Consider the following 15,657-nt stretch of genomic DNA (forward strand, 5'->3'; position numbering starts at 1 on the left):
TCACAAGACTGTTCATCTCTCTATCCATTGCCTCTTTCCATTGCTCTGCCTCGTTACATTTGGTCGCCTCCTGAAAAGTATCTGGAATCATCGCATCACAATAATTAACAGTTATACAATAGTAGCCGTATTCTTCGTCGAAACGGACTGGTGCTTTAATTTGTCTCTTAGACTTTCTCGTCTCATCGATTACGTTGTCGTCATTATCATTATCATTCTCTTGTATTGTATCTTCAGATTCAATTTCATTTAGGGTATCTTCCCACTTTTCTTCTTCTTTTTTATTTTCCTCTTTAACTTCTTCCTCGCCGTCAAAAGCAATTAATTTCACATCTTTTTCAATTATATCTACGTGTCTTGCTATGATAATTCTGTCATTAATCAGTACTCTATAACCAACATCTGTATATCCAAGAAGAATTCCCATTTCTGATTTATGGTCCCATTTTGACCTTCGCCTTTCTTCTGGCGTTCTAACATAAACTTTACTGCCGTACATTTTTAAATATTTTGCAGATGGCTTCTTCTGGAAAAATAGTTCATAGGGAGTCTTTCTTTCTAGAGTATTTGTCAATATTCGGTTCTTTAAATAAGCTGCTGTTTTTACGGCTTCTGGCCAAAATCGTCTGTCAACTTTTGCTTCTGCTAAAAGGCATCGTGCCATATCCATAATCGATCTATTATATCTTTCTGCTGTACCGTTCAACTCATGCACATATGCTGGGCAGGGCTTAATCATAATACCCTTTTCTCTCGCAAAATTAAATATTCTTTTATTAATATATTCTCTACCGTTGTCGCATCTCAATTCCTTTATTACTTTTCCTGTTAAATTTTGTAGCTCATTTACATATTCCACAAAACAGTCATATACTTCTTCCTTTGATCCGATACAAAATACTTTTGCTAACTTGCTAAAATCATCTATAAATGTTAGAAAATATTTTTCTCCTTGATGTCCTGTCGTTCTATGTGGTCCATTAACATCCGTATGCACAATCTGTAATATATCTTCTGCTTTAGTCCGATTATTATTAAATGGTAAGTTATGCATTTTGTTTTCAACGCAGATCGCACATTTCATATAGTCTGACTCTAATTGCTCAGGTATTCCTTCCAATAGTTGTTTTCTGCACATAACGTCAAGATGATTGAAATTTACATGACCAAGTGTTCTATGAAGTTTTTCTTTCAATGTCATATTACTGCTTGCTACATTTACACCAATTGTTTTTGTAATAAAGCTTGTCATTTTATATAATCTGTCCTCTTTCTTCGCAATTGCTATTAGTTCTCTATTCCGGTTATATATCTTTGACAAATGTCCTGACGAAATTATTGTATGATTGTCTGTAATCTTCGCATAGCTCAACAAGTTTGCGCTCATCTCTTTTATGTAAAATACATTACCTATGACCACTTTATTTTTATTCTCATAAACAGGAAAATATGTTGTAATGCTGCCAACTTTCGTTGCGTTCAAAAATCTTCCATCTCCAACTTTTACTTTTACGGGCATCTTTAAAGTTATATATTTGTCAAAATATTCATCTGTATTTACGATGTGGTCTGTGCAGCCGCTGTCTAAAAGCCAATTTATCTGACCCAACTTTACGGTATTCTCTTCACTTTTCGTCGAATTATGCACAATTGATGTGTGGAAGCTATTTCTGTTATAATATGTATTGCTCTGGTAAGATCCTCTACCTCTATTTGGTCTAAAATTATGGTCACCACGTCCACGACCATGATGTGGACCTGAATATCCGCTGCCGCGACCACGACTTCCGTGCCAGCAATCTCTGCGCACGTGACCGGGCTTTCCACACGTAAAACAAGTCGGTTTATTTTCAGTATTTACTTTAAATGCGTTCGATCGGTTAGGTAGCACTTCATCTACTTTTTGTAAATTTTTCATTCGTATTTTACTTTTCAGATATTCAACAGTTCTTTCAGTTTCCGGTAACACGTCTATTAAATCGCCTATGTAGCTGTAACTTTCCGGTAGCGCTTTTAGCATATAATTTAATTTTTCACCTTCAGAAATAATGGCGCCGGCATTTTTCAAATCATTGACACATCTTTCAAAATCGTCGAAGAAAACATTTATATCCGTATATTTAGCCAGCTTTATATTTTCTAGATTATTTCTGCACACAATTTGTAAAGCGGTAGATTCTTTCAAATACATTTCGTTGAATTTTAATATTATTTTATATGCCGACTCTACCTCGCTTATATATTCTAACTGCCGATTGGTAATAGCGCTGTAAATATAATTCGTGGCTTGAATATCCATCTCTTCCCATTTACTAGCATCGTCCTTGTCTGTTTTATCTCTAGTTGCTACTTCCTTACATTTCTTAAATTGTAAATATTTCATCAACCGAATTTTCCAGTTCGCGTATTCAGTTCCGTCAAACACGGGTATAATTATTTTATCGCTATTACTCATTTTGCCACTTACTTGTCGATATCTTGCCGCTTATTCTTCATTCACACGATCCTGCTACCATATTGAGTAATACACTGACGTTGGAAATATAATATATATTTAAATTAAACCATCATAACATTATAACACAATAACAGATATTCCTTTCTTTTAGCGCTGTGACATTTTGACATGGAACTCTAGTCAAGATTCATAATAACATTGATAACTAACCTGCCAGTATAAATCTATACATACTCAACAGAAAGCCTTGATTAACCTTAAATGCAATGTAATATCTCAGCAGTTAGAAGACGTAATCGATTCTATACATATCATCAAAACCACGGCCAGTACCATAATGTCAATAAGACGCCAATTTCTTAACTGAAGAAGAGTTTGACCATAATTATATAATTCATGGCTGTAAAATTTTAATGAATTAAACGTCAAATATCTTGTGTTCATCTGAAGTCACTTAAGAAATGAATTTCGCAGCGCAGGCTGCCAGTGCCAATATTAAGCGGAGGGTTGAAGTATCTCCATAAACTACATATATATTGTTAAAAAATAAAATTTGCCGAAGGTTGATTGTCATGTCACAGTAAAGGTTCAGAAAAAAATATTACTAAGTGAAATTCGGACAATAAAATTTCGACGAAAAGGTAGAAATCCTAAAAGTACCTTAGCATTTGCTGTTACGCAACCTTTTATACGTTAAATTTGATTCTATTACATTATTTATAAAATTCTGGAGGGGGCTATACATCAAGGCGGTTGGTTAACAAGGGCCTACCGGGAAACGCGAAAATAGAAATTTAGTTTTCTGCCTCTTTATCGCTCAAATATGCAAGAGTGATAGAGAGATTAGATAACCAAATGTTGATTATTCTGGTTTCGCGATAGACCCTCAGATTGTATCACAGAATTAGTTATTTGTACAACAAGAGATCAAAGTTTGATATTTCTTCGAGTGCTTATTTTGAGTCCCGTGCAAGCGAAAGATTCTATAATAGATTCACGAGCGTAGCGAGTGAATCTAATTTAGAATCTTGAGCGTAGTAAGGGATTCAAAAGTGCACGAGATGTAAATAACTTTGATCTCGTGTAGTACACAAAATTTTTCACCCTAAGCAGTGAGAACATACCTAGAGGGACAGAGATAATAGAACCCAAGTATATCGAAATTGTATTAGACCCCGCATGTTGAAATGACATTTGACTATAAAGGTCACTTGAATGTCATTTTGTCTCACTCAGTGAGCAAAATCGCATTTTGCTCACTGAGTGAGAGACACTCAGTGAGCAAAATGCGATTTTGCTCACTGAGTGAGACAAAATGACTCAGTGAGCAAAATCGCATTTTGCTCACTGTTTTTAAGAAGCAAAGTACCCTTGTTCGAGCTGCTAAGGTGAAAAAATAATAGTACTATCGTACAGAAAGGAAACTTCCTACAAAACCGAAGTTTGACAGCGGTTCAGGGTCGAATCTTGCTATCCCTTTCTAATATATGGCACTATCCCTTTCGGCTATTTAGGGTTGTCAAAATTCAAGTGATTATCTTATCTGTGGTCGTGCACGCAAAAGGAAGTCAAGTGGTGCCAACCCTAATAATTGCTCGGAGCAATGCTGAGCCGAGTTTGGCCGATCTGGAGTTTCGTACCCCTGGTAATATTCCCTCTTACAGGATATAACCAAACGGAGACGCCATGTCTGTGATTTTCGGTACAAAACAGTCTGCCGATTTTAGCGGAGGAGGGGCACGTCAAATGTATGCGTAACGACAAAATAGCCATGTCAGATAAACATCAGTCCATACAATGTGCTTGACCATTGGCCGCCTATTTTCGACAGAGGGGCGTTAATGGCTACTCCGTTTGATTATATCCTCTAAGTATTCCCTATTTATTGCAACCATGATATTACAAGATGTTCATTTATTTTAGGTGGTGTAGAACGCTCTTTATCAGCGTCGTAACTTTTTTTGCCTTGGCAAGAAAATTTGCTAGTATCAATCAATGTCAGTGTCAATCTGTCAATTCAATATTCTCACGTTGTGATGTGTTGAAGTTGAAATGTTATTTACTTATTTATTATCGTCTTCAGGTTCATTAAGGATATTTTTAAAATGTCTAATATTGTGCAAAGTACGGCATTTGACTACAAACAAATCATAATTGACGAAATAGCCTTAGACGGACTCTCGGGCATAACTTTTAATCAATTATGGAAACACATGGAAAAACGAATTTCTGCACCAGTTACAGATAAAATGAAGACTCGCTTCTGGCAGTTTATTAGTAACTGTAGCTGTATAACATTCTACGAAGTTCCAGAGCCCGTCCCGTGCATAGAAATAGTGGACAGGTTCATGACAGTTGATGAACTTTCTGGACATCTTTTAGACCCAGTAAGTCTAATCCACCTTATCCACCGCACTTGCTGCTTTAATCCCAAACGAGCTACATAAAATCAATGTTACCTCACCAGCTCGGATAGGCTTTGTTTATTGAACCAATTTTTTAAACAAGCAGATATGTCTGCGAGCGATATTCCAAATTTTATATTAAAGGTAAGTAAGGCTTCCGTTGCTCAATTGGTTAAGAGCAAACGCACGGATTGCGGTGGTTGTGGGTTCAAGTCCTGCAAGAAGTGTAACTTTTTCCATTTTTACTTTGTTTATTGCTCATGAAAAAAGACCATTATCAAATAAAATTAGAAAGTAAGCATTCACTGCTGTTGTTGTCCACTGGAATGGACGTTTGCGGCAAGCGTGAATATTAATCTTAGTACATATGGTATTATTTGTGACGTTCCACGGCAAAAGCTTGGCTGGCGCTTATGTCGCATAGCACCTCAATAATATTATTGGAGCGACGTTAATAATAGCGTAAGCGCCAACCGCCATAAGGTACCTTTACCAGTGGGGCGTCACATTTGATTTTTGTCTATAATTCAATTTCTGACTAAAAATCCTTTGCATATCCAATAACAACCAAACTATGACTCTTCAGTCCGCTAACAAATAAATATTAATTTACAGGAAAATTGCTTCGATGGACCTTATGAATACTGCCCAGTAGAAAACAATTTCGGGTCCTGCCATAATTACAGTACCAGAAAGGAGATTCACAAAGACCAACTACAGGCTTTAAGTTACGAAAAAGTTTTGACAGAATATGGTGACACTATGGTCATGGTAGCAAGTGCAGGACAAAGATGGAAAGCATTGGCATCTCACATGCCTGAAACAGTGCGAGCACAGTTGACACCAACACATTATTGCATGTTGGAGTTAGTGGGGAAAGCTAGATATAATGTAAGTTATTAAATTACAATACCAATCTCTTCGTCTTAAGGCTCAGTTTCGTTGATTGATAAATCCGTTGATTCCCCTTCAAATCTCCCGCCTTATCAACCAATGAAAATACAACTTACACACTGACATAATGACAATCAAATTTACATATCAACTGTCTAGTGCAGCGGACGGCAACAGGCGGCCCGCGAACCTCTCACTTGCGGTCCAGGAGCCGCCCTGGCTATTTTGGATGTAATATTGACAAACGACAATGTCTGATAAAGTCATAAACACCTATTAACATAGTGCGGCCCATGTCCACTTTGTTAACTACTATGTGGCCCTTGGCTGCTAAAAGGTTGCCAACCACTGGTCTAGTGTGTTGATGGTCTGTGTCCATGTAGTTAGGGTCTAGCTCAAATAGACCATGTTGCATTCTCAGTATATTGTACTGGGTGTGTCTTATTATTCATAGGTTGTGCATACATTGTTCAAATATACTGCCTGTCAGAAAGAGTAATTAACATGGTCTGTATTACTAACACAAATATTGAAACATGTTTTTATTGAAAAATAAAAGCAAATTCTGATTTTTATTTTTCAATAAAAATTACAAATAGACTTTTCTACCCTATCTAAAATTAAAATGTGTTAAAGGGCCCACTGATTAACAGTCCACCGGACGGTATCGGCCTGTCAGTTGTTCGGAGCTGTCAACATTTTGTTCTAACTGACAGGCCGATACCATCCCGCGGACTGTTAATCAGTGGGCCCCTTTAAAGGCTAAACCTTGTTTCAGGGACAAATGACAGTGGGCAAAACAAACTTAACAAAAATTGTAAAAGAATCCAAATTGCTCTTTTACAACCGAAAACAATTGCAGAGTCTTGGTCTGATTAAAGTGGCATGCTTGACCATTAAAATACAAGGCAAAGGCATAAAAAGCATAATTCTCAGGTTGAAAAGATTCCACAGACCAACCATAATGTCTTTGCCAAAAGTTGGAAAACTTTTTACAGTTATAGATTATTTGAAGCAGCAGCCGGAATATTGTGAAAAAACTGACGTCATTATATCAAAAGGATTTATCAATCAGCAGACTTGCAGAAGGTTGCAGAAGACTATTAATGTGTTTAAATTTGTAAGTATTTCTACAAATTAAGGATACACTATTTTAACACTTTTGACTGTGTAGTACTCCATCTGCAATTTGTTTTCTATACTACACACCACCACGCCACAGCCACACACCACCACACTACAGTATGTGTATGGATATGTATGTCACAATTATGCTGTAAAGATTTGGCAACGCACTTGTGATAACTCTGGAGCTTTAATCACCTATAGGTACAAAGCTATAAGTGTTGCCTTGATGACGGCTCAAACTAAAGCCATATGCACATCTCAACAAGTGATGAATGAAATGTAAATGTAAATGTAATGTTTTGTTTTAGCGCTCACTTTGTAAATATTGTAAATATTTAGTTTTAAGTTATGTAAGTTTCTCATATGAGTGAATTGTAAAAATTCTTTTGAGAAATAAAGATCTTTGAACCGATATACTGTTCAGCGTTCAGCACTGAATCCCACCGTGCCACACTAAATAACTTTTTCCTTTTTTTGCTAATTCCTTGAATCTTTGCACTTCGAAATTTAGGCATTATAGTGTCCAAAGTTTTACACAAATTTTTTTCATTGACAGGATGAGAGATTAGTGCAACCATATCCTATCAGTAAAAAAGGGAAAGCAGGTATTGCAGTCAAAAGAAGGTTTATATCCCTCGTCTCAAAAAGCGACGAGTCCTCACAGTCTGAAGACGAAGATAACGTTGACTCCCTCGAATGTCAGTATAAGATTGGTGTAGACTTGCTACGCCAAGCCTATGAAAGGCTGCTGGAGGCAGGGCTTAAAGGCTTGACACAAATTGAGCTGTCACAGTTGTTGGGGGTGGAGTTTTACACTAGTCGCTCTATATGTCGGATATTTAAAGCGAGGCATATTATCAGAGAGTACCTGGAAGATAAAGGGAAACAAAGGACAGCTAGGTAATATATAGATAATAATAATTAAATTGTTTTTGTATTGGTATAAATTTGGCAGCCCAGTCCTTAGACATAGCTACAGGCCAATTTGAACGTAAGTAGTACACCAACATCAGAATTATATTTGAATCATGTTATTTACATATCGTGCGTTTCGCTTGCATCATTAGTTAGCCTGTTAGTCTACAAAAGGTATTCCAAACGAAATTTATTAGCAAAATTGTTTATTTATTTATTCAAACTTAATTGCACAAAATATATACAAGAATATACTAATAGCCAAATCGAATATACCAAAGAACAGAAAATATTGTCAAACACCAGATACCTTATTTAATCGAACCAGTTTAGATAAGAATCTAGAATCATAATATTTATCAACTCTTTTTATTTTTTCTAGGTACTATGCAATTGCTGCAGCCACTTCCGAAATGGATCAGAAATATGAAGAGGAAAAGAATAAGCTCTTGAAATACGTTAAAGACGCTAAACGTAAAGTTGAGAAATTATCCACCAATGAAAATCCTGAGGAAGATGAGGATGAGATACCTCTTAAAAAGATTAAATTGTCCAAAGAAGCTGCTAATGAGGAAGCTACAACATCTACTAACGTTGAAAATGTAGTTACTGAAATCAAAATATTAGACGGCTTGGAAAATTTCAACAATGAGTCACTATTGTTCTCGAAAAAGAATCCTACGCTCAGACAGTTGAAGTTTGCTAATGGACTCCTCAAAATTACTAGAGAAAAGCTTGCCGTGTCAGGCTATCAGACGTTAAGCAGTCTCGTCGCAAAAGAATCCGGAGAGCCACCATTAGACACTAAAGCTCTCAAAATATTTGTGCAAAAGTTAGTTACTGATGGCCAATTGAAACTTATGAAAATAAAGTGGCCAACGGGTCCGGTTAAGCATTCCATCCTCATCTGTGCTCCGCATGTAAAATGCACTGATCCAATCATTAAACAAATGCAGAAAGAGATAGAGATCAGGGCATTCACAAACAACAAGGTCAAAAAAGAAACCATAGAACCGACTCACAGACCAATCTCACAGTATGCTTACCCCAGATACATGAAAATTCAACTATTGCACGAATTTCTGTTTCAACTAATTTATTGCAATGATATTAAAATCGAATATCAACTGCCATCTGGATTTGCCTCTCTAGTTAATGTCATTCCTGAAATCAGTGTAGAATTCGCAATAGGTAACATAAGCAACAGCGCTATGTCAGAAATCGCTCATCTGAAAGTAGAACATGAACATCTGCAATTGAAACTTCGGGAGGCGCCAGCGGAGTTGTACCAAGTCCTGCTGCAGTCCAAAAGTTTACAGGCTTCCATCAGAACCAATCTAAAAGTCCTGGCTATGCTGGGCCTCATACAATTGATCATTCAACCGTCAGCCAATGCCACCGAGGTTGGGGTGGTGCCTACTCTATCAAGCTACTCTTTCTACCTCAACAGGACAGCAAAAGTAATCGACACGACGGGCACGTGGCCGAGAGCAGACGACAAGGAAAGCTTGGAAAAGACATTTTACTTTGAAACGCTGGACGACGTCAAACAATACTGGAATGAAGTTTACGAAATTAGTACCCACACCACCATAGAGTACGCAGATCGGGGGCGCAAAAAACTGGAACCTCCCGTGAGAAAAGTAGATGAAGTGCAGCTATATGACAACGGAGAGATATTCGGTGACGGCGCCGGGCCCTGCGGCTTCGACTCTTGCTTCTACATGGACCTTTCGCGCTTCTGGAAAGCATTCTACATCCGCATCATCAAAAACAAACCGATTAAAAAATACGAATCTAAACCAACTCGTAAGAGGAAAATTGTGCCTGAGAAGAAACCGCCAAAAAAGATTGTTAAAATTAGAAGGAAGAGACAGATGAAACCTCGAGATGAATTGCATCCCAGAATCAAAGTGCCACAAAGGAGGTCCGCCGATCCTGCGGTCAAGTGGAGTGCATGGGAGGATACGATATTAAACATGTGCAAAGTTGCCATAACGATATTGAGTCCTGTTGCGCAGCCTGGTTGTCTGAAAGTGCGTAATACGGCAGCGAGAGATCTATTAGCCATTTTTGATCCGAAGAAAATAGGCAGTGTTTGTCACAGGAGGGCGAATGCTCTCGAAGCCAACATGACCCTACAACACGAGAAGGAATGCTTGATAAACGAATTGAGGCGACGTCGTGACCTGTTGGTGCAATACGAAGGCTTATGGAAGAGGCTCAGAATTAAACATTGTACGAATATGACGAAGTTTATTAACGAAGCGCGGATCCCGATGTTCGAGCTGGTGTGGCTTATAAACCAGTTAGTGCAGAATAAATCATATCTGAAAAGAGTGCCGTGCGTTGCGATGGACATCCACGATTTCCATAAAAAGTACAAAATCTCGGCCACTACCGCGAACAATGCGTGCAATATTTATAGGGCAGGTGCTGACAATCTCGAACTTACCTTGGTAAAAGAAACTATTATACTGACGTTAATGGAAAATTTGAACACCGCCCCAACAACAGAAAATGGTACGAAAGTTTACGCGATTTTGAAAGAATTTCCCGAGCGAACATTGAGAATTGCTTTAGATCAATTGCGGAAAAGCGGTGCGGTGGCCTGCATTAACAAAGTGCTGAATTACCACCTCCATCGACTGGATATCCAGGATTCTGTGCAGGCGTCGTATAAGATATCAGCGGCCTATCGGCGCAGATGGATCAACAGACAGAACACGGAGTTTTCTGACCTCTTAGCTGATGTCCTAAACTCCACCCTGCCCCATGATCAAATAAAAGCCTCACCCGAGATCAACTGCATGTTGTGCGAGTACCAGTCTTGTGGGTTGCTCGAAATAACTTCGGTGACTCTGCCCGTGATCACGGGGCCGTCGGGATCTATAATACATGAACAACAGCTCAATGTGTTGGATATTGAAATGAAGTTCAAATTGAAATCCGGAATTGTGGGATGGAAGAAAACTGCTGAATTCAAACACTTTACCGATCACTTCGACATGCCTCTAGAAGAGCTACCCCAAATTCTGTACAGGTAAATAAATGTTTATAAAAACTATTAGACATAAATCTGTGTATTATGTAATTAAAATCTACTTTTTTATGGTTTCAGGCAAGGTATACTGCCGGAGGCAAACAATAAAGAAGACACAAATGATAAAATTGTAAGACACTTGAAAAACCAAGGTGAAAAAGGCGCGCTAATAAGCGAATTACTGGTATGCACTGTTTTATTACTACTTAAATTTTTATGAAATTCTAAGTTTGCATGGAATCAAATTATAGCAAAGTTAGGCTTGATGGTTAAAGGTGTATGGACTGCATGGTGGCATATCAGATACTTGTCATCCATCACTTCTGGGCGTATTTTTCTAAACTTTCCCGATAGTATATGCTACGCGTACTCTGCGTCACCTTCATTCACCACAAATATTTTTATGTTGGGACAAATTAGTACAATACCTTCAGAATTAGAGCTGCATTCTAAACAATAAACAAAACTCTCATCTCATCATATTCATTTCAGGCTGAATTCGAACAGGACAGCTCTGCCCTAACCAAGCTCCTAGAAGACCTACAGTCCAAGAACATCATAACACAAGTGGGGTACTATGAGAACCGAATAATACTAATCGAGTTTGCCAAACCCTGGACCATCAAACTAGATGACCACCATGTGATACCAACGCCATGGCGGACTTTGAGCGGGGATGTTCGTTACGACGTCTTCTTTAAATGGGCAGGCGTCATCATTAATAAAGTATTCGAACTGCCTGCATGTACCATAGCATTCCTATCTAACTCGTACGAATACCTCACCACCAGAGCTGTTCAAGAAATTTGTATATTCTTAGAAAAGTGCCGATGTGTGGAACTAAAAGTGTTAAGGACTCCTACACTTGACTTGTTCTCGGAAGACGAGCCTTCAGAGTTTACCGAGTATAACCCGTTCGAAGCGCCTGAAGATATTTACGTGTATCCAGTGAAGGATTCTTTGACGAAATATGCATTTGTTCGAAAAATATTCTTATTAAACCAACCTAAAGAAGAAAACCAAGTGACAGTTTCAAGTCAAGGCTAGGCCTGTGCTTGTTTATAAATTTGTTATTTAAGTTAAAATATAAGTTATTCATGTTGGTGAGTTATATTTAAATACATAGACACCAATGTGGTTCTACATATGGTTTTACTGGAGGTAACTCATCTGATCATTTAGATCAGTGGTGGGCAAACTTTCTTCATGGGGGGCCAGAAAGTTTAGGCAATTTAAGTGGTGGGCCAGAATTGTAGCCAAAATTTATTTTGATTTGTGATAATCGTGGGCCAATGCCATATAGCCCATATTCTAATTATTTCATACGACCGGCGGCGGGCCGGATGAAATCCATTCGCGGGCCGCAGATGGCCCGCGGGCCGTACTTTGCCCACCACTGATTTAGATACATGAAGGCACCTTCTTTTAAGCTATCTTCGATCCCCCTCAAGCTTCCCACTCCATCCACATCCCACTCTTGAACGAACGCCTGCTACGCTGTTTTTTTTTTTCATATTACAGTACTGCAAGAAGCAGATGAATATCGCAGGTCACGTAATTGTTTCTGAATAAAGACTTTTCGAAAGTGTTAGAAGGTGTAATGAGTATACTAAACATTATAAATATTATTAAAATGAACTATCTGTAAATCCATAACTCCCAGTTAAACATCAACCTCTTTTGTTAATGTCGGCAAAACAGGAATATAGTTGTCTCATGATGTTTTTAGGGTTCCGTACCCAAAAGGTAAAACGGGACCCTATTACTAAGACTTCGCTGTCCGTCCGTCCGTCCGTCCGTCTGTCTGTCACCAGGCTGTATCTCACGAACCGTGATAGCTAGACAGTTGAAATTTTCACAGATGATGTATTTCTGTTGCCGCTATAACAACAAATACTAAAAACAATAAAATAAAGATGTAAATGGGCTCCCATACAACAAACGTGATTTTTGACCAAAGTTAAGCAACGTCGGGCGTGGTCAGTACTTGGATGGGTGACCGTTTTTTTTCCGTTTTTTTTCATTAATGTACGGAACCCATACATATATTATTATACTCTTTGTGCGCGAGTCCGACTCGCACTTGCCCGGTTTTTTTTTCCTTCATTCTATTTTTAATCATAAGCAGTATTCACACGACGTATCGTCGGCGATAGTAAAATTATTTATATTGAATGATACTGAAACGGTAGCAAAATTAGAAATATATATATTATTTTACAGAACTTTTTATCTTGGTTTCAATAACTTGTTAAATCGATCGATTATCTTTTGTTTAGTTTATGCTTGAGTATTTTTTAATATGGCAAGAATAAAATATCAATGGAATAGTGCGAAGTATGGCAATCTAGGATTCGCCATTTTTACTTTAGTGAAGGGACTGTGAATTTTTAATTGTCAGGCTGGAGGACGAAGAATATTTTGAAAAAAGTGTGTCATTTCATTTAATTTACAGTAGCTGTGACTATTATTTGGAAGAATTTTAGTATAATAGTGTGGTTTTATTTATTACTAACGTTTGTATGTAGTGCTATTTCCCCATCGTAAGATTTGCTCGTTGGTGTGTCGCTTTAGCTAATTCGATGGCTATGATATTGAAGTGTTAATCTAACGAGTCGCTTCGACGTTCTCCGCACGGGATAATATCGACAAAGCGAGCGACGCCGTTAGAAATGAGCAGGCCTCAAGGCGGACGCATACAAGTCCCAGATGACCTTAGAGAGATACTCTTGGAGTTCACCATAAGTTATCTGCTGGAGCAACCGGGAGACGTGATCAACTACGCGGTGGAATTCTTCACGAGGTTACAAAACAATAGGACCACGACCATAGTGCGGGCCCCCGCCGCCGGCACGCCTGATGAATCTATAATATCGGATGAAGAAGGTACACATTCACTGATTCTTATACTCGGTATTATCCAAGATCTTTCTCGGAACCACGTAAAGGTAGGTCGAACAGGGCCGCGCGAAAGTAGCTCTAGGATCATGTCATTTCCATATGAATGAACTGAATACCTAATTATACCTCTACCTACTATAACTTGCTATAGTTAGCAAGAATAAGAATACTCTGCTCACGCTCTAGTTATTCTTGTAATTCAGGAATCATTCGCAAATTAAATTCTTGTAACTAAGCTGCTTGCTTACATTCATCATTGATATATATTGTGAGCTAGATGTATTTTCAATGATGTCAATGACTCTATGTCCTACTGGGATATCTAACGTATAAAGGCGATACCCCTATTCTCATTTAGATTGGTACAATATTTACACACACACCATCAACCGCTAGCATAGACACATGCCCGCCTGGTTTCTTTTGTAGATATAGCTCATATAGGCTTTAGTAGACATGTATAGTGTGCATAGAGTATTTATAAAGTACTTTAAACAAAGCTTAAATTTTAAAATAATTACAAATGCCTATCTTATCGAAAGTGTAGGAGTAATCATTACATTCAGCGTTTGGCAGCTTGCCATTACGGTTTCAAAATAAAACTTTTATTTACGATTGAAACTAAATTTTTAGAAAATATGATCATCTGTTGCCAAGTAATAAATAAATGCCAGAGAACATTAATTTGACATTTTCATGGAAATGAAATATCTACTTTGATCAAGTAAGTTACAGTCAATTGAACATCAGTTAATTGAATAATTTAATGTCTGCTCTATAGCTTACGTACCTACTCACAAATCTAAGATTTCAGTTTGAACTTTGAAATGTTAACAAGAAAGAATATTGTTGGCTACTACACAGTTTGGTTACTGTGCATGTATGGGGTTATATCCCCACTTACTGCCCTTTATGGTAAGAGTGACAGGATCCATGGAAAGTGCACACAGGAATCAATTTTCAGCCCCATACCTAAGTGCTATGAATTGTTGTAGGCACTAGTTTTTACAAAAGGTGACCACCATCTGATTTTCCAACCTTGGGGCTGTCCATAAATTACGTCATCGATTTTTGACGATTTTGGACCCCCCCCCCCCCTATAATCATCCAAAAATCATGCTTCAAATGACCCCATTTCCTCCTACTTCATGCTACCGTCATCCGATGTCCAGACCCCCCCCCCCCCTAATTTGAAATGACGTAATTTATGAATAGCCCCCTTGCAGTGAAATTAGGCCTAATTGGAATTAGAGGGAGACAGAGCAGGACTCAAAAGCAGCAGTGAATCCAAAAAAGAATGTGAGAAATGGCTCAAAAGCAGCGGTGAATCCACATAAACATAAAAAAGAATGTGAGAAATGGCCCCCAAACACTAATCCTATTGCCAAGTAACAGTTTTGGTATTGAAGAATCCCACTAACATGCTTCCAAGAACCCAACAAACTAATACTAGCAAGTTTCATCGGAAAATGTTTACTCAGACATAAATTTTCAGTGTTTACTACATGCTCTTCCCATTTGTGTGTTTGTTTTTTAAAGCTTTGAAGTTGTGTGATGATGAGATTGGCTTATTTATCTCGCGGCTGACTTTTACATCTAGAACCGTACCAGATGTGCGTGCGTTACGTAGAATTAGCTGGCTATATGTAATGACAGTTACAACATGAGCACAATGAAAACTACAGGTGCTAACCAGGCCTTGACTTCTATTTACGTAAGAGACATTTTCCACTATTGTCACACTCGAACATAACCGGCAAGTGACTCAATCATTATAAATAATAGAATATATGCTATTTATCTATAGTTCGTTTTTTTAGCATTAGAAATAAGGTAAACAATCTTGATGTGTCTTTTAATTGAAAAACACGTTTTAAAAATAAGTTATGGCAAATATGTAACAAATATGAATC

General features: G+C 37.9%; 2 protein-coding genes across 2 annotated transcripts in view; both read left to right on the plus strand.

The window, feature by feature from the left end:
- The first annotated feature begins 4,503 nt into the window (after nucleotides 1-4,503).
- LOC134798248 (uncharacterized) lies at nucleotides 4,504-11,946 on the plus strand. Its single transcript, XM_063770630.1, has 7 exons — nucleotides 4,504-4,845; nucleotides 5,479-5,754; nucleotides 6,536-6,877; nucleotides 7,442-7,785; nucleotides 8,183-10,843; nucleotides 10,922-11,027; nucleotides 11,336-11,946. Exons 1-7 carry the CDS (start codon nucleotides 4,564-4,566, stop codon nucleotides 11,888-11,890), a joined length of 4,566 nt encoding a protein of 1,521 aa, XP_063626700.1. The 5' UTR covers nucleotides 4,504-4,563; the 3' UTR covers nucleotides 11,891-11,946.
- A 1,248-nt stretch (nucleotides 11,947-13,194) lies between these two features.
- Nucleotides 13,195-15,657, plus strand: part of LOC134798259 (cAMP-dependent protein kinase type II regulatory subunit) — a 31,445-nt gene continuing 28,982 nt past the window's right edge. Inside the window, exon 1 of the mRNA XM_063770649.1 lies at nucleotides 13,195-13,729. Coding sequence (XP_063626719.1) covers nucleotides 13,516-13,729 — 214 coding nt within the window. The 5' untranslated portion in view covers nucleotides 13,195-13,515. The remainder of the gene's footprint in view (nucleotides 13,730-15,657) is intronic.

This window comes from Cydia splendana, chromosome 16, assembly GCF_910591565.1.
Source record: "Cydia splendana chromosome 16, ilCydSple1.2, whole genome shotgun sequence".
Taxonomy (NCBI): Eukaryota; Metazoa; Arthropoda; class Insecta; order Lepidoptera; family Tortricidae; genus Cydia; species Cydia splendana.